The sequence below is a fragment of the Solanum lycopersicum genome, chromosome 6 (assembly GCF_036512215.1).
Source record: "Solanum lycopersicum chromosome 6, SLM_r2.1".
Classification (NCBI taxonomy): Eukaryota; Viridiplantae; Streptophyta; class Magnoliopsida; order Solanales; family Solanaceae; genus Solanum; species Solanum lycopersicum.
The window spans coordinates 1882196-1901505 of record NC_090805.1 but is presented as its reverse complement, the minus strand read 5'-3'; the positions used below and the strand labels follow the sequence as shown (position 1 = coordinate 1901505).

General features: G+C 34.4%; 4 protein-coding genes and 1 long non-coding RNA gene across 14 annotated transcripts; 2 read left to right on the top strand and 3 right to left on the bottom strand.

The window, feature by feature from the left end:
• Positions 1-206: 206 nt before the first annotated feature.
• LOC138349093 (uncharacterized) lies at positions 207-1449 on the bottom strand. The gene is made up of 2 exons (XR_011221617.1): positions 1318-1449; positions 207-377 (listed from the first exon to the last, which is right to left on the bottom strand). It is a non-coding gene; the product is annotated as an uncharacterized lncRNA (long non-coding RNA).
• On the top strand, positions 449-5566 carry LOC101260141 (transcription factor PIF1). Of its 8 annotated transcripts, none has more exons than XR_002027936.3 (9): positions 461-708; positions 1230-1983; positions 2756-2854; positions 2936-3001; positions 3085-3150; positions 4124-4498; positions 4615-4747; positions 4951-5026; positions 5263-5566. XR_002027936.3 is itself a non-coding variant. In XM_004240419.5 (8 exons), exons 1-8 carry the CDS (start codon positions 623-625, stop codon positions 5265-5267), a joined length of 1527 nt encoding a protein of 508 aa, XP_004240467.1. In that variant the 5' UTR covers positions 449-622; the 3' UTR covers positions 5268-5566. The 8 variants fall into 8 exon arrangements, 2 of the variants coding, with proteins under 2 accessions (XP_004240467.1, XP_069155093.1); XR_011221615.1 differs by having other exon boundaries at positions 4951-5125; XR_011221614.1 differs by having other exon boundaries at positions 4951-5129.
• Positions 5567-5782: 216 nt separating this feature from the next.
• On the bottom strand, positions 5783-9915 carry ZNHIT (zinc finger HIT-type containing protein). The gene is made up of 7 exons (NM_001365691.1): positions 9841-9915; positions 8802-8833; positions 8619-8681; positions 7343-7429; positions 6699-6787; positions 6201-6251; positions 5783-6103 (listed from the first exon to the last, which is right to left on the bottom strand). The coding sequence occupies exons 1-7, from the start codon at positions 9912-9914 to the stop codon at positions 6083-6085; spliced, it is 417 nt and encodes a 138-aa protein (NP_001352620.1). The 5' UTR covers position 9915; the 3' UTR covers positions 5783-6082.
• Positions 9916-10457: 542 nt separating this feature from the next.
• Positions 10458-15289, top strand: MED18 (mediator of RNA polymerase II transcription subunit 18). Of its 3 annotated transcripts, XM_069298693.1 has the most exons (8): positions 10514-10536; positions 11003-11044; positions 11225-11298; positions 12035-12092; positions 12259-12358; positions 14326-14383; positions 14465-14821; positions 14928-15289. In XM_069298693.1, exons 4-8 carry the CDS (start codon positions 12057-12059, stop codon positions 15025-15027), a joined length of 651 nt encoding a protein of 216 aa, XP_069154794.1. In that variant the 5' UTR covers positions 10514-10536; positions 11003-11044; positions 11225-11298; positions 12035-12056; the 3' UTR covers positions 15028-15289. The 3 variants fall into 3 exon arrangements, with proteins under 3 accessions (XP_010321804.1, XP_069154794.1, NP_001352619.1); XM_010323502.4 differs by lacking the exon at positions 11225-11298 and having other exon boundaries at positions 10458-10536; NM_001365690.1 differs by lacking the exons at positions 10514-10536; positions 11225-11298 and having other exon boundaries at positions 10651-11044.
• A 1557-nt stretch (positions 15290-16846) lies between these two features.
• LOC104647805 (uncharacterized) lies at positions 16847-17320 on the bottom strand. The gene has a single exon (XM_010323614.1). It carries the CDS (start codon positions 17318-17320, stop codon positions 16847-16849), a length of 474 nt encoding a protein of 157 aa, XP_010321916.1.
• Between the last annotated feature and the right edge of the window lie 1990 nt (positions 17321-19310).

Below are 19310 nucleotides of genomic sequence, written 5' to 3'. Positions count from 1 at the left end.
CTCAACTATGTCATTTTTCTATTGAATCATTGAATTATCCGTAATTTATTACTTTAAAACACTGTTGGTTGATTTTGATCGGCTTTTCTATTGTAAATGCCTTCAATTGTGTTCGAATTGTAATAATTTTGATTGAAGGAATGAAGAAAAACCGTGTTAGTCTCATTTGTTTTCCAATGTGTTCAAATGACTTAAGTAAAACACAATTATTCTCGAACATTTTCACTATCAATTGAACTAATGAATTTTGAAACAACGTATGTATCCTTTATCGATACCCCTCAAAAATTCGATTCCACATCAAACAACGGTGTTTGTTTAAACACCAAATTATGAGGGTTCAACGATTCAATAGAAAAATGACGTAGTTGAGGTACCTGAGGAAAAAAACCCAACAAATTTAGAAATCTGCTTATGTATTTGGCGTTTTTATATTAATATAAATAAATTAAAAATATTTGAGGCTAGCTAAGTCGGTAGCAAGTGAAAACTAAAACACAGAGATATTTATAACAAGTCAAAAACTACTAAAACAGTTCTCATGGAGAGCAAAACTCAAAATGAGTTCATGAATAAATCTCAAGTGAGTTTCTGATGATATAATTCAATTAAACTCACAAAGATGAATTACTGTGTTGTTCCTGATTTCAAAATGGATGATGATTATTATGATATTCCTTCTGCTATTTTCAACAAGAAATCCACAATGTAAGTTTTTCATCTATGTTTTGTTATTTAATTTGTATAAACTTAGTTGATTTTTCTTCGTTCATTTTCAATACTGATCGTGAAACAACCATGAGCAACAGAATTAGTAAGCCCATAGTGTAAGTTCAATTTTTGTTGTTTAATTTGTATCTGTAAGTTGATTTTTCTTTGTAAATTTTCTATACTGATAGTGAAATATCATGAACAGGATGTTAAGCTCATAGTGTAATTTTTGTTGTTGATGTTGATTTTTTTGATACTAATTATAGCCCACCGTGTAAGTTCAGTTTTTTTTGTTTAATTTGTATCTATTGACTGATTTTTCTTAGTTCGTTTTCAATACTGATCGCGTAATATCATCGAGCAACTGGATACTAAGCTTATAGTGTAATTTCTTTTGTTGTTTGATTTTTCGATACGGATCGTGAAATACTAAGAGCAGGATGTTCGAGATTCGAAATTCGAACGGAAGTAGTTTTCGGTTTATTGTGCTTAGTTTTTTTTTTTTTGGATTATTGCAGAGCAGATGAAGAAATCATGGAGCTAGTATGGCAAAATGGTGGAGTAATTATGCAAAGCCAAAATCAAAGATCTGTAAGGAAATCTAACCTTTTTCCCGAGCAATCAGCTGTAGAACAAACGGTAGCAGTTTCAGCTCCACTGTATATGCAAGAGGATGAAATGAACTCATGGCTTCAATCTCCACTTGATGATTCCTCCTTCGATGATTTTCTAAATACTACACCGAGTTGTGACGCCGTGACCTCCGCCGCTGCAGCACCGCCGGGAGAAATTGGTACTTCGAAGGTGGAGATCCGTCCGCCTCTGGTTCCGCCGTGTTCGCGGCCGATTAGATGTACAGAGGGTGAATTACCACATCGATTACAGAATTTTGGGCATTTTTCACGGTTGTCTGGTGAAGCGGTTTTACGAAATGGTACTACATCGAGTTCTGGTCACTCAGTTAGGGCATCGACGATTGTGGATTCAAACGAGACTCCGGTAGCAGCACGCGTATCAGAAAATGTAACACCAGTTACCGCCATGAATGTCAGAGGAAGAGAACTGACGGCGACGTCGATGGCGACAACAAGCGGCGGTAGGGAAGTGACGATGGCATGCGAGTTGGCATTGACAGCATCTACACGTGGTTCAGGAGGTAGTGTAAGCGCCAGAGCAGGACCGCCACAGCCGTCGCATACGGAGGCGGATACGGCGGCGTATGATCGGAAACGGAAAAGTAGAGAATCGGACGACAATGAAGGTCAGAGTGAGGTGAGTAAGCAGTTAGCTTCCGTTTACTACTACGTAAACAAGGATTAATTAATATTATTTTGTTTTAATTAATTTTTTTAATCTAAATAGGATTTTTTATTTTTATAATTTCAAATAAAAAATATATCAAATATATGAAAGTATAATTTGGTTTTATGAACGTAAATATATCTGAAAAAAATCAAACAAGATAAATTAATTGTATTAAAGGATAGTATTATATTCTCCAATTTTAGATGAAATTTTTATAAATAGGATAAAAAAATTAAGATGGAGGACACTATGTAAGACAAATGTGTTTGCTTACATGTTTACTTGTACACACTCAAAGTTGGTGGGATATTATCTGAAGACAAGTTAAATAGTAATATATTAATTCTGAATTACGTAAAACGTGTTATTTTACTAGTATTATCAGTAAAATTGTTCTTTTGTTTATATGTCAAAAAGTTTGATACATTTTTTTAGGATAGATAAGTTCTAGTTGTGTTAGTAACTAGTAAGTTTACTTAATTAGGTCTAATGTTTGCTAGGAATCTTTTAGTCTTGTTAGAAAATGTAGAGAATTTATAGTGTTAGTAAAGGTAATTCATTTATTATATTGGATTGAGACGACCTTCAATGGCATGACATAGATCGAGGGTTCATATAGCTGACCTTAATTTGCTTGGGATCGAAGCATACTAGAAGTAATACTAGTTATTGTTGTTGTACTCACTATTTCAGATATTTCTTTACTATGTTGTTAAGTTTTGCCTCTCTAATATCCTAGGATGTTGAATATGAGTTTGCTGATGCAAGGAAGCAAGTAAGAAGTTCTACATCGGCAAAGAAATCTCGCGCAGCAGAGGTCCATAATCTTTCTGAAAGGGTATATACTAATCTCAGTTTGAAGGTTTTAATGGTTTAAATATTGTGATTTCAATGTATTTGAGTGTTTGCAATATTGTAGAAACGCCGAGACAGAATAAATGAGAAGATGAAGGCTCTACAAGAACTCATACCTTGCTGCAATAAGGTTTTAACATCATCCTTGAATTGTTTTGTTCATCATAGAAAGTTTGTTGTTGATTTCATATCTCTTTTATCAACTAATTTCAGTCAGACAAAGCTTCAATGCTGGATGAAGCAATTGAGTACCTTAAATCATTGCAATTGCAAGTACAGGTATACTATTCTCGTTTGAACAATATTGTTAGTCAGTGCATGTTTTAATTGAGACGAGCTCTTTACTTATTGCCGTGTTTCTGTTCATTTCTTCTTCTCATTTTGATGGTTCACCTCCTGTAGAAGTAAAATAGTTTATTGCTGAGGAGAGAACTCCCGTCAATCTTGTTTGGTGCTTAAAAGGTTTTCATTTTGTCAGAACCAGAGTGTCTTCAAATTCTAGCATGTACATTGGAGGTCAAAAGAAGTTAGTCAGTTGCGGAACTACTACTCCAATCACATTTCACTAACAGGGCATCAAGAAGGATTACTAAGTAAGATAATAGCTAGACCTGAATTAATAGTTAAGGACCAATATTGGAATGAGCAATTAAGTTTGTCTCTCTTGCTCTTAACGGAAATAATGATAGATGAATGTACAATCTCTTGCGACTTTTTCTGCCTTCAACCTCTACTGGAGTTTAAGCTTCACCTCGTTAACTCTCTTTCAGCTAGTTGTTGGTCCAAGATGGTTATGATATGTCCAACACTGAAGAAATTCGATCAAGTACTGCCTCTGTTGTGATACTCATTCCATTATAGTCTGTTTGAAAAATATGACACTTCTCTATATGTGGAAATTTTAACTTAGAACTTTTTAGTTTATCGTTAATCAATGAAATGTGCTTACAGATATAGAAATGTCATGGTATGTGTAAGACAACAAGTGTTACAGATATTTTCTGTGTCAAAGATCTTTCATTCTTAAACAACATGGTCAGTCGAAGAACAGCGCAATACAAAATGAAATACATGGAGTATACTTCATTTCAGATTTGTCACTTAGTCTTGATACTGCATTATGAAGTAGTAAACTAGTAATAATGTCACAACCGAAATCCTAATTATAAGTTGACATTTGCTGCATCTTCAGTTGAGCTCCTTGAAAAACATCCGTTTAGGCTACAGTTTGATCATAGCTCCTTTACTGCAGATGATGGCCACGGGATGCAGCATGGTTCCTATGATGTATCCTGGAATCCCGCAATACATGCCAACTATGGGAATGAATATGAGCATGGGGATGGATATGAAAATGGGCAGGAACCGGCCATTAATTTCATATCCACCGCTAATGCCAGGTCCAGCAATGCAGAATGCAGCTGCAGCAGCACAAATGGCTCCTCAATATCCTCTTCCGGCATATCACTTGCCACCATTTCCTGCACCTGATCCATCCAGAATCCCAGTTGCGAACCAGCCAAACTCACATGTTGGACATAATATTAGTCAGCCAAGACTTCCCAATTTTAGTGACCCATACTATCAATATTTTGGTCTACAGCAAGCACAACTGATGTTACCCCAGGCAAGTCCTCCTTCTATATCCTTACATTTTTGCATAATGTTTTGTTTTGACTTTAGGTATATAATGTCCAAAGGAAACTAAACTCTTCTTCACTTCCTCTGCTTGCTTTTATGTAGATAATTGCTTAGGTTAAAAAGGTTCATTCCTTCTAGACTTTTTTCGTGTCTTATCCATTGAGGAGAATGGAACTAGCACTAAATGCCGCGAGAGGTGTCATATCCCACTGATCTCCTTTGTTCGAAGGGAGAGGTGTAATATCTTCTCTGATTGATACTTGTAGTCTAAATGATTTGGAATTCAGTACTGATGAAATCCGACTAATTTAAATTTACGCATATTTATTATATTGTCATGATACCTATGTTCTTACTGAATTTTTCACCTAGAAATGCCTTAATTTATTGCGCGCTCTTCCGAGAAATCTTTTGACAATAGATAATATTGAAATGCAGAATCAGGAAGTGGAACAGCTGAGCAGCAGTAAACTTAACAGCTGCATAGAAGGAAGTAGAGGGAATCATCAATCTGGTGAGCATACTATTTAGATGGTCACATTTTACACATCACATTATTGTGGTTCTTTCTCAATACTGTTGGAGGCAGAAGCGGATCTAGGATTTCAAGAACGTGGGTACGATGCTTTGAGTTAGCTTCTTTTTCTCAGCTCTCTTGCACAAGTTAGACTAAGAATTTGTGATTGTTAGTACCAATTTCCAGATATCGACATGAAGTTGGGATTTTACTCAGCTTCTTCGTGTTTGCAGGTTGATTACAAGGTGGGTCAACTACGAGAGCTTTCTCGCGATCAAATTTTGGTAGTGTAAGAGAAACAAGAAACAAGAGTGGAGTCTACACTGGCTGACTACTAGTCTACTACAGTATATAACATAACTAATTTGTAACTATTATGATAGAACTAGTATTGATATCTCTTCATAATCCTCTCCTAAGAGAACTGGTATTCTGTTGAAACGTGTCACCATCTCATCTAAAAGCTTGTACAGTTGGGAAGAACACTTAATTATAAAGAAAGGGTCACTATCCTTCAAGGGTGAGCTAACCCCAAAACATGATTCAGTTCGGATTGCAAGCTGCAATTCATCTGTAGGAAGTCAGAATCACTAGTAACCGTTACTCAAACATAAAACATGGCCTTGCACAAACAGCCTGCCATACTATTGGAGCTGGCTATAGAATCCATGATAACTACCATACCAATAAGAGGTGGTACTAGTCTTAGCTTCCATTCTCCACCACCCTTGGAATACAGGACAATATTTCATCTAGACTTTCAACTGTTTTTTGAAAGGAAAAAGAACAGCTATATCGATACACTTCGTTTAGATTACAAATACAAATAAATGGAAGCAGAAGCAGAGGGCAGAAGAGCACGCCTTACACAGCTCGAAGGATATCTGAATTAGAACTGCCTGCAGTTGTATCGCTAAAATTATCAAGTAAAACGTAAGATTCAAGCAAAATCTTCTTGGTAGATACCCCCAACAACTTATTTATCGCTTCTGAACAAGGGAAAGATCTTCCTTCGTTACAGCACTACTCATCGTATCCTGTTGAACTTCTCCATTAACTAATGATGGACAAAATCTGCAGTCATATTGATGTTAGTCAGGAAGTAACAAAGAGAAGGTTGAATTATAAGATCTATTATGGTTTTTTCTAAAAAAAAAAGGATATTACATACTTTTTCACTGATTATGCGAAATTCTTCCTTTTCCATTGCCTTATCAAGTTCCTGAAAGACGATAATAGAAATATTGAAGCAGCCATTAACATACGAAAAAGGTATCAGCGTGAGCAAGAGACTAAAAATATTTTGTTCCACCACGAAAAAATTACAACTTGTTTCTTTCAAAAGATTTCCATAATACACCTATTATAATCATGCGTAGGATTTAATGATTCCTAACGATGAAATCTATCTCTTTCACTATCTGCATTTGGTATGGATATCACTTGGAGATAAAAAGAACAATGAATAAGAAAGAACAATGGTTTTGGTTTGTGTATCTACGTTCAATCTCCTGTAGAAGAGAAGGTTCTATCAGAACAAAGTATTAGTTTCAGTTATTCTCTGTTAGTATTTCGACAAAACTAGACATATTGTACTTTGACTTGATTTCCTACAGTGAATTTATTGTGTTGCACATAATCCGATATTAAGTAGGCGCATGGTACTTACATTCTCTGCATCCAAAGAAGAATCCAAGTTGTATATAAGTTTTTGAAGATCTTTGTTCCGTATAGCCTCAAGAATTTCCGAAGAAGAAGCTGCAGCGAAGCTATAAAATGTCATGGGGGAAAGAACGATTCAAGAAACAGAATATTAATTTGGCACACAATTAAGTTCCTTCGATGTTACAAAAGTGCAATTTCTAGTATAACAAAACGCTACTTCTCTTGGGAGGATGGGCATAAACGTGCCAATCAATGGGCTGTAAATCTGATTAAAGAATTTTTTATAACACAGTGTCCGAGCTAGCTTGCACTTGACTAATATTACGAGGTATTGCTATCTCCCACCAGTACAGATACGAGAAAGCCAAATCAGTGTCTCTTATCAAGGTGAGGTTCTTAAGTGAAAAGTGAAAACAATGTGTCAAACATAGATGTTGCCTCATCCCTGCATTCCATACATCCTGATTTCGTCTCTGGTCTAAATCTTTAAGACGTAGACTTGCTTTATATCAGGAAATCATATAATTTCAAAATCATCTAATGCAATGAAGCAAACATGACTTTTGCATAAAATCATATCATAATCACATTGGAAGCAAAATGAAGCCTGAATCATTCATGTTCTCACAACACAATTTTGCGACATACCTATAGACTCTAGTTGCGACTGATTGACCGCTTCGCCTGGCTCATCAACATAGATTGGCTTCTCCACATGCAATGCTGGAGCAGGAGCTGACAGAGATAGAGTGATGCATGTTACTTTCTCAATATTAGCATATTATGCATATTAAATGAAAACAATAAATAGTGCCAAAATTCTACCAGATGAATTCTCACTTTTCACGCAGACAAGTTGGAACAGAAGTGTAAATTGTTTACACAAGTCAGTTTTTAATGGGAAACAATTGGCAAGAGGGCAAGTGACAATAGCTTGCATTTCGTGCAAATACAAATATCTAGTGCTGAATGGAGAAAATAACAAAACAGTGCCTGAATCTCTTTAGCTCATGGAACTCGACCACATTTACATTACGTCCAAAACCAGCAATTACAAACCCTATGCACCCTCCACGAACCAAATAGCACCCTCCACTGAAACCTCCACAATTGTTTCCTCCCATCTACCCCAGCAACCTCCTCCTTTTGCAGCCATTATTTAAACCAACAGCTTTTAAGAAATACCCAAAAAGTGGATCTTCACTTTCTTGCATCCTTTTATAGATCTCTTAATTTATCTAAGGAAGATGTACAAGATACTGATGATAAATAGTTCAATAGCAAGATGTATAATGCGGGACTATGATTTGTGTTACTATCCTCAAAAAAAAATAAAATGCGGGACTATGATAGCAAACTAACCCAATAGAGGATGCTACATCGAAGAAGTTGGAAGCGGCACTAGTCTAATAACACAACATTTACAACTACACGCATATAGCAGGTCTGATTGCCCTAGGAAACAACAGGAACCTTGGAACAGTGGTAAAGTTGTTTCTATGTAACCTATATGTCATGGGTTTGAGTCATGAAATTAACAATGATGCCCGCATCAAGTTAGGCCGCCTACACTTAACCCCTTGGGTGCAGCCCTTCCTTGAACCCTACATGAACACGGGGTGCTTCATGCACTGGACTGCCTTCTTTTTTTTCTTTTGGATTTCTCCGGAAACTCATTCATCAAAGAGACGTCTTGTCAGGTATCAAAGTTATCACCATAAATGCAAATGGTTATTGAACATAACGTACCATCACCGACAAAAAGGATAGCTAAGTGACAACAAAAGATACTAACGAAGACAATAAACTTAAACTACAGTTAGTGAGAAAAAATATAAGCATATCATTCACATTCTTATAATGGTTATACAAAAATACAACAAGAAAAAAAGTTCAACCGTTTTATTAGAGAAGCCATCCTTACCAAGTTTTTCCTCAGAAAGTGGTTCTGATTCGGGTTCCGGTTCTGGTTTCCCGCATGGAATTTCTGCATAACCCACAGATAAGCTCATGAAAAGACCAATTTTTATCACTATAAAATACACAAACCACAAGTATAACCCATAAGAATAGTTAGATTCACATAATATGTTCATAAAGAACATACCTTTATGCTTCTTGAAACAGACCAAAGAACAACTGCAAGATCAAAACAACCAAAAAAAGAACTTTTAGGTTTATCAATACTCAAATCTCCAGTAACATAACCCATAAATTACAACCCAATAAATACTAATACTGTTACACCCTCAATACTAAACAAATTGAGTTCACTGAATTCACAGGGAATCCAATACTTAAGTTTTATGAGTTCAACCTTTAGCTATCGTTTGATAGCTAGTACAGAGGCAACTTAATTATACAGCGCTTCGTATTTAGTTAAAGAAGTAAATTATTCATGTAAAGAAAGTCTGCAATTTAGAAATCCGCAGGCATAAGATAGATAACTAACAACTCCATAATCCTAACCAGCTACCAAACGACACTTCAAAGTTCTTTGCAACGAATTCATGTATAAAAGTCTGCAATTTAGAAATTCACCTTAGTTATGAGAAATTTATGCATTATTTTATGCCAGGCATAAGATAGATAACAAACAGCTAATAATTCTAACCAGCTACCTAACACACCTAAGGTTCTTTGCGACAAATTTATGTATAAAAATATGCACTTTAGAAATCCGCATATAACTAATACAAATATAAGTTATGAGAAAAATTTGTGTATTTATTCTATGCCTGACATAAGATAGATAACTGACAGTTGCATAATTCTAACCGGCTCCCAAACGACACCTAAGGTTCTTTGCAATGATTTCAATGTATAAAAGTCCGCAATTTAGAAAGCTACATGACTAATACATATATAAGCTACGAAGAAATTTATATATTATTTTATGCCGGACATAAAAAATAACTGCATAATTCTAACTAGTTACCAAACGAAACCTAAGTTTCTTATCAACAAATTCATATCTCTATTTGCTACAATTATGATGTTTTTCTACATATAAAAATTTTTACTCTGAATTTTGTATGAATAATCTATATCCATTCCCCTTCAGTTTAAACTAAAAACAAACTCAAAACCCAGAATTAAAATTCAAATAAATTTCAAAGAATGAAAAAAGATGGAAATATAATTACAAGGGGATGAAGCAATTGGGACACTTGTATCTCGACTGTGCTTCATCACATACTTGACATTTTTTCGATCCCATTATTTCTTCTTCTTCTTCGTTATCGAGGTTTTAGGGTTTTTTCTGGAAGAGGTGGAATGTAAAATTGCAATATTGGTCCCTGAATTTTGAGTTTAGATTCAATCGGGTTCTTACAATTTTATCAAATTATACTTTGAGTCGCTTAATTAATTATGGGCCTAAACTCGAATTCGGGTCCAAAATTTTCAAACCATTTTCTCTTCTGCTAAGTACCACTTTTCTCTAATAATTCTACGAGATACTCGTCACTTTCTATAATAATCATTTTTCGTAAAAGGAATCAAATCATTTTATTCATTTATATAGAAAGAATTTTGCAATAATTAATTTTCGTAAAAAGTATCAAATTATTTTATCCATTCATATAGAAAGAATTTCGTGTTATCAATTTTCGTAAAAGGTATCAAAATCATTTTATCAAAGAATTTCGTAATAATCAATTTTTCGTATAAGGTATCAAATTATTTTATCCATTCCTATAGAAAGAATCCATTAATATTTTTTAATTAATTATATAAGATACTAATCAAATTTTCGTAACAGACATTTATCCACTCGTATGAAAAGAATCCGCTAATATTTTCAATTGATTCTACGAGATACTTGTCACTTTTCGCAATAGGTATTATTCCAACCCTATGTCTTGAGTTTCGACTTTTTTGATATTTTCGACCACTTCATTGAGCACTAAATCACCATATTATCTCTGTTACTGCTAATTGTTTTGGTTTCTCTCAGCCATAGCTTGCATTACTAAACCTTAATTTTACAATTGATCGTAGAAACATATTTTTCTTGCTAGAAAAAATCTCTCTTTGGCTCGTTTTTACTGTTGATTTTTTGTTATGTGATTAATTGGACCTTGTTTGATGTAGAAACCTAGATTTTTTTGTTACAATTGGACCTTGTTTGATGTAGAAAACTGGATTTTTTGTTACAATTGGACCTTGTTTGATATAGAAACCTAGATTTCTAGCTAGAATTTTTTTTTCTTTGGCTCGTTGTTATCGTTGATTTTTTGTTATGTGATTAATTTAGGTCTGCCTGTTTAAGCTTTCGAACTATTTTTTTTAATTGAATTTTTGCAGCTCAGATTGGGGGAAAAAGTGAGATTGCTTCAACTGTTCAAGGTAATTCTTTCAATTTTTTGCTCTGATGTTTTATGTTTAGTTCTACAATGCTAAATGATTGTGTTTTATATGTCATACAATAGTGTGTATAGATGATAAAATTTGGAGTTTGATGTAGAAACTTTGAAAAAACAGATGTATAACAATAAAGATATGTTAAACAAAGATCAAATTGTACAGGCACTAGAAAAATCATATTTTGATGCCAAAATAGTCGAAAAAAACCAAAGGCAACATATACCATATAGTCCAAGGTATTGTCTTTTCTTCACCCATTCTTCTCCTTTTCCATTTTCTCTTTCTTTCCTCCATTTTTGTAGTCATTCGTTGTTTTTGCTGAGCACATGCTCCATCATATAACAATGACAACAACATACCTTGTGAAATCCCACAAGTGGACTATGGGGAGGATAGAATGTATATATGTTGTTGTACGTATGTAGAAAATATTTGCCAAACAGGAGTTAAGCTATGTGTCCAAGTGACTAATTTTCCACATGAAAAGAATCACCCATGGTGGAGTGACTTCATTGATAAAACTTGATACCATTCCAGCACTACTACCTATTTCTTTGAAGAAACTTAGTAAAACTTAAGGTTGTTTGGTCATAGCCTAATGAAAGGAGCAAGTTTGACAGTTTTTGGTGCATATTGGATCATTAGAAGTTTCATGCTTAAAATCTTGGTGAGAATTTGGGTGTACCAAAAGACAAGTAATGACCAAATGCTTAAATTTCTAATTATGGATGGAAAAGGCAATAATTGAAGACCACCCCAAAATAGGGGCAATCCGGGCAAAAACTTTAAGCCTCAATCCAAAACTAAATTCATATTAAGATCCATTAATCTTCAAGCAATGCACTTCTCATACAAAGAGTGTCAACTTTGTTATGATTTTGGTTAGGTGTTAGCTTTTTCGTTGTTACTCTTCTGTTAAACTTAATATCTTTTTGGTTCATAGGTATGTTCTAAAGAGTTCTTTGCATGTAGGTTTGAATAAATTGAAGTGCGAATGGAGTGTGTGGTTCAGGGAATTATTGAGACTCAAGTAAGTTCCTGGAGTAATGATAAAACCTCCCCCTATTTCTCGTTTTTTTCTTATTCAATCTTTTAGAAGGTATGCTACTTGTAAAAGGTATACTACGGCATTTACTGAAACAGTTTTTGGCAATTGATTATTGAAAAGATCTTGACAGTGCTAATCATACTTGCAGCATGTCGAGGCCCTGGAAATTCTGCTTCAAGGGCTTTGTGGTGTACATAAACAAAGCTTAAGGATTCATGAACTGTGCCTTAAAAGTGTCCCTAACCTAGGTAAGTGTATTTTCTCTTTGAACTATTATGGAACTAGGAACTAACCCAATGGTCATGTATGTACTGATGTGGCTGAGGCAAATGCTCACAACCATCTATGCATTCGTAGGGAGGTTTTCTCACCTTTGAGTTTGTACATAGCTGATAATTTTTTTATGGTCCATCTTATTCTAGTTGTACTGTGGTGCTGCATGTCAATTATTGAATGGAATTAGGTTCAAGTATGATTCACTTTCAGTACATCTAATTTATAGGTCGAGACCACATGGTTTTTGCTCATTCACTTGTTGACTGTTGAGTGCCTTGTTTTCAACAAAGTGTTGCCTATCATGGTTTTGTCGATGATACAGATGTGATTCTCTGCGATGATGTACATGTGATTCTTTGACATGTTGATGAGGGTAACGTCGGAGTATTAAAACAATGCTTGTTTCCTGTTAAAGATAGTATGGCAGATGTTGATCCCACAAGGATTGAGTTTCTGCTATCCTAATTAGTGTTGCTCAATTACTATTCGAGTAATCAGATAAGCAGGCGGAATGTTTTTGACTAAAATGAAATATAAATAAGAGTTCTATGACATGAATGATGGTGAAAGAGTATCCATCAGTTCATTAAACGAGTTGAATATAGACTTTTTTGTTCTAATCAGAAGGAGTTGAATCTAGACTTCACTTATGATTAGTGTATGGTGTTCACTGTCCACCAATCAATATTGATCTCTAAGTTATAAGTGCCTCTCTCTATTACACTCAACATTGATTATTCCTCTCGCTTGTAGTAATATCTAAGGAAATAGAAAACCTTAAATTCAGAGCACCTTCAGCTAATCACCTTCCAAATCACTGGTGTATATCTCGATTACATCTAACTACTATAACCTTCTTGGCTAAGTGTATTTCTTTTTATTATAATAGTCAAGGTATTATTATACCTTAAATATGGAAGACGGTTGATTAATTAACCTTGGCTCCCACAAATATATGTTGACCCCTTGTGGTTGTCTACGCATTTGTCATATCATCATCACAATTCATAAAGTATGTTGAAGACTGATTTCTCCTCTTGGTTAGACAAGGAAAAAAAGCAAACTATGATCATTCAAACGTAATTGGGAAAATAATGGAGTCCAGTGACCTCTCTAGATCAGAAGTTTGAATTGCAGAACAAATGGTTTGAATCAAATTAATAATTGTAGTTAGAGAATTAATTTATAAGAGTTAAATTATGATATCCATCTAAATCTAACTAGCAGAAAGTTACTTTATAATAGCGGTCAATCCAAATAATGAAGTATTAAAATCACAAAAATTATAATGAGAGTAAAATATGAGAAGAAAAACTCCTCAAACCGTCAATCTCTTCCTTTGAGCTCTAATTCTAGTGTTGGATCTCTCTTCCCACCTCTATGCTGTCACGGGTCGTGCAAAAACTCAAGTATCCTAGCTTAGGACGAGTATTTAGGACTTGAGAGGTTAGGGTTCAAACCACTTGGAATTCCGAAATTGTGCACTTACAGTTCTCATTCACTAGGTAGTGTGCAATTAGCAGCAGGGCGTGCAAGGCACACTCACTCCCTTGTGTTTGCAAAATGTTGGTTCTCAGGTTGCACAATTGTGTACTTCAAGTTGTTTCGGAGCTATTTCAACACCGTGAGGTGCCTGAGCACCTAATCTTTGAGTTGTTTACAGCCCAAATCCTCTCGAACTGCTTTCTAGCATGTCATGCGACATCACCTAAACAAAATGAGCAAAAGTGTGGACTCAAATTGATATCTGATTTTCACCTAATTGAGAGATATAAAATGGACCAAATATTGCGTGCATGATCAACTGTTTATACTCCAATCACATATCATATCTTGTCTAAAAATCATTTATGCCTTCTCACGATTTTTTCTTTTCTCCTTTCCTGCTCTTTGTCTTTGGGTTATTTTAACCGTGTGGTCTGTTGCTTACCATTCTCAGGCTTAGTAGCATCAGAAATACGGCTCTTATGTGATCTTGAGCAGCCAGAACCTGCATGGTAAGAGATCTGGTTTGTCCTGAGCCCCTATCTATTGGGACACTTGAAGCCTAAGTTTTTTTTTTATGTGATTAAACATAGGACTGTTAGGCATGTTGGTGGTCCAATGAGAGGTGCTGGTGCTGAACAAATCTCAGTGTTGGTGAGACCAATGCAAGAAAGCAAAATAAGCAAGAATGCATTACGCTTATTTTATTCACTTGGCTACAAGCTAGACCATGAGCAGCTGAGAGTTGGTTTTGCATTTCATTTCCAAAGAGGTGCCCAGATAACTGTAACAGTTTCATCCATCAACAAGATGTTGAAACCTCATGCTATCGATGATGCAGTGCCTGTGACTCCAGGCATACAGCTAGTTGAAGTGACTGCACCAGCTTCATCTGAAAATTACAATGAAGTTGTTGCATCTGTAACGTCCTTCTGTGAATATCTTGCACCGTAAGCATCTTTATCTTGGTTTGTTATCCATAAGAATTGGCTAGTCGTACCTGGTATTGTATATGATGGTCTAGTAAAACATACAAATGGTTTCTTTTGTTTTCAGGCTCCTTCATTTGTCAAAACCCGGTGTCTCAACAGGGGTTGTTCCTACTGCAGCTGCAGCTGCTGCATCTCTGATGTCTGATGGTGGAGGCACAAAGTGAATGGAAAAATTACTCAGTACCATTTCTGTCTTAAATCTCTGTTGCAGTTATCATAGCTGAAGAATGAGACGTATTTCGCCATTCTCCTTCCCAATAACTTCAATGTTTGTCCTTCTGTAATTGACGTTAAATACCTGATCATCGATATGCAACGTTGCTCATTCATAGAATAGAGTTATAATACCCTTTGTACTGAATTGCGAAAAACAAAGCACAGCAGTGCTCTCTTTGATCTATAATTGTTTGACTCTTTTCTTGTTTATGTGTTATGCTCAAAGCACATGAGATGTTTAAGTGATTATATTTGGTTCTTTGGGCGGTAAGATTTCAGTTTCAAGTACTGTCTTATGTCAATGTTGAAGATTCGGAATGAGGTTATTCCGAATACTGTACGTCTTATGTGAATGTTGAAGATTAGGAATGAGGATATTCGGAATAAGAAGAGAGTAATTTTTGTGGTAGACATACCTCATGTCTCTCCGATCTTTGAGGGTAATGTCACGAGTTTTGGCTAACGGTGGTAGATGTGATCCGTCGAATTCGAATGATCCATTTATTATTGACTCGTTCAATTCATCTCGATCTTAAATTGATATATCGTCCAAATTGACTCGTAAGGAAGTTTGTAAAAATATTATTTTTGAGTGATACTATCATTTATAGCCACGAGAAAGAGAAAAAAAAAGTTGATTTTAGGTACTTAAAAAATTATAGAACAAATAAACAAATTTAACAAGAATTGACCGAGTTGAGTTATGACTCATTTTTTTAGTTCATTTTAGTAAATTTTTTAGAAGATATGTAAATCATTTTAATTGAATCGATTAAAATTTTAGTTGAGATAAAATGAAGAATAAAAATAATACTGAACTACGTAAATCATTTTAGTTGAATCGATCAATATTAAAATATAAGAAAAGAATATGGAAAAATTGTGTAGTTAAGCAAACTTATACTATTTAATTACTCATTGTAACTATAGTTTGCTATAATTACCACTCACGACTAACATTATACATTAATTATGTGGGCTGACTTCGAGTTTGTATAATTAGTCATGTCTGTATATGTATAATTCGCCAGGATATATAAATAATATGTATAATATACAATTTTTAAACCTATATACTTATATAATTCACCTCTCTCCCACTCTTTGTCCTCTCTCGCTCGCCTCACTATTCCCTCTCTCAATCTTGCTCGACTCTGTCCTCCCTTTCCCAATCTCGCTTGACAATTTATACAAATGTATATATATAATATATAGTTATATACAATTATATACATATACAATTCACTTCTCTCCCATTCTCTTTCCTCTCTCTATCGTCTCTCTCCTCTCTCTCCCAGTCTCGCTCGCCTTTCTCCCCTTTCTGTCAATCTCTCTTGCCATATATACAAATACATACATATAATATACAATTATCTAACCAATATACATATACAATTCACCTTTCTCCCACTCTTTTCCCCCTCTCTCTCGCCTCTCTCCTCCATATAACATGTAGCTACAAATTGTAATTATCAAATTATATCTATAGAGTATAATTAATTATTTTTAAGTGGCTATATGTAAAAGTTTTCTTTAAGAATAAAGTGTCAACAACGTGTGAAAGGTAAATATATCATTAAACTAATACCATGTAACAATAAATAACACAACATTCACCATTAGGAATAATTGGAAAATATGTCTACTAATACATTGCAAAAAGTTCACACAAACTCAAACCAAAATTACAAAAAAAAAAAAATCAATACCCAAACTTGCATTAAATCACTTATAAAAATGAACTCATAAAATATTCTTCTCATGATCTCATGGCTTTGGAAGACTTGCACCACTACAAGGTCCACAACCACCACCCAAACCCCCTCCACTACCAAGTCCACCACCACCACCACCCAACCCACCTAGTCCCCCAACACCACCACCCAACCCACCTAGTCCCCCAAGTCCACCACCACCCAACCCACCTAATCCACCAAGTCCACCATCACCACCCCCCAAACCACCTAATCCACCAAGTCCACCACCCCCACCCCCCAAACCACCTAATCCACCAAGTCCACCACCACCCCCTACCCCACCAAGACCTCCTACCCCACCAAGTCCACCAACACCACCTACCCCACCCCCAACACCACTATATCCTCCAACACCACCAAACCCCACAAAATTCTTTTGATCAACAAGTCCTTTTTCACTTGGCACTTCTCTAGCTCTTGTGGTACAAACAATTGATAATAAACCAAGAAAAATAAAAACCATTGACAACTTATAATTAGCCATGTTTTTTAATATACTTTTTTTTTTTTACCCTAAATATCTTTTGCCTTTTCCTATTTTGGTACCTTAGTGTGTTTTCTAGAGTATCCTTTTATAAGTAAAAAAAATGTATTGGTATCTTGGTGGAGAAGAGATACAAACATTAAATGGGATTCAATGCAATATATAATAATATCATGCATGGGTCTTTTTATAAATGATCATTCTTTGAACAAAAAAAAAGTACTTCTAATTTGAAAATAAGTAAGTCATTTTCCTTCACAACTATCTCAAACTCTTATAAGCTCATAACTTTACTCTAACCAACCCTTAAGACATTATTATCAATCTATGATATTGAAATATTCCATCAAAATACTATCTACGAAAAAATAATCTGATGCACTAAGCATTTCATGCTTACGTAGGATTTTCATGTTTAAGTAGGATTCAATACTATTCTGTTGAAATAATGATTGTATAAAGATAACTTTATCGCTGCTATCATGTTCTCCTTCCTAGAACTATATATTATAAATCTTTTAAAAAAAAAAATTGGAAAATATTTTACACTTTTCAATTGAATACCAAAATAATTATTTTATGAATATTTTTCAAAAAATATGTTTTAGAAATGACTTTCGTTGTATCAAATACATTCCAAATATTTACTAACACTAATTTATTTATTTTTAAGAAATCTCTGGTAGCTTTAATTCATCATTTTACTAATAAGCATAGCTGGGAAGTATGGGCCAAAACAATATGCATTTAATTTACGCAGGTGCTCAACTGATAATAAATTAAATGAATATATGCAAAAATAATAATTCTTTGCTTTGTTTCACAAAATATAATATTTCGACTTAGGAAATTCTTTGAGTAGTTAAGTACTCCGCCCTGTTTGTATCGGACGAGAAATTAAGATTTCTTGATCACTTATAAAATAAAATAAAAATATATTTTTTTCAGATCTCTTATATGTAAATATAAAATTAATATTATGGAAAATATACTTTTTGATTCTTGATTTTTTTTGGCCAGCAAATGGATCTAAGGACTGAGGGAGCCATGTGAAACCCATTTTGGTACTATATCAATTTGCTGGTGGTTGTAAGTTAGCATTCATTTCTTTCATTTTTGAACATTGATGAATTTTATTTTTTTAAATATATATATATATATATATGAATTTTATTATAATATGTAGTAATGTTTTATTTTTGTAAGTTATTTAACTTATATCAAATTGATTATGCTTTTAAACCCTAAGTTAAAATTTGAGGAATATTGGAGGTGATTTGAACTTATTTACACATGTATATTACCAGGGCCGGACCCAGTAAGCCAAACGCGGGTGTTCGAGCACCCATTGATTTTCAAAAATTTTTGTATATATATATGTTATTATAATTTAAATGAGCACCCATAGAACAAAAGCAGTTGTAGGTGAGTTGGTCTAAACCTCTGCAATAAGAGGCGCGCGAAACCACTGGTGAGGATTTGAATCCCACTAGTAGCATTTCTTTTTTAAAATTTTTTCCAGTGAATTTTATGTTAAAGGAAGTGAGCACCCACAACCTTTAAATTCTGGATCCGCCACTGATATCACATACAAGTTTAAGCATATATGCATTGGATACATGAAGATATTAGATACGCAATAGAAATCCATGTCATACGTCGCGTTTTACGTGGCAATTCGCTTCCTACGTGGGTGTTCTTCTTGTATTATATCACGTAGAATGTGTGTTTACTTGTTCAACTTAATACAAATTCAAGTGTCTACTTGTGCACATCCAAAGCTAGAGTACATGATATTCGTTAAAATTGAAGTTAAAAGAGCATATTTATGAATTATGCAACATTATTGCTATGATTTGAAAGCTCAAAGATATGGTCATAACTTGTTCTTAGGGGCATAGCTATTTATAACGGAAAATTACGTGAAATGGCATACATCTAGAGTATATTATGTAATATAGTTATAGTTTTAATTATTTTTAATCCATAG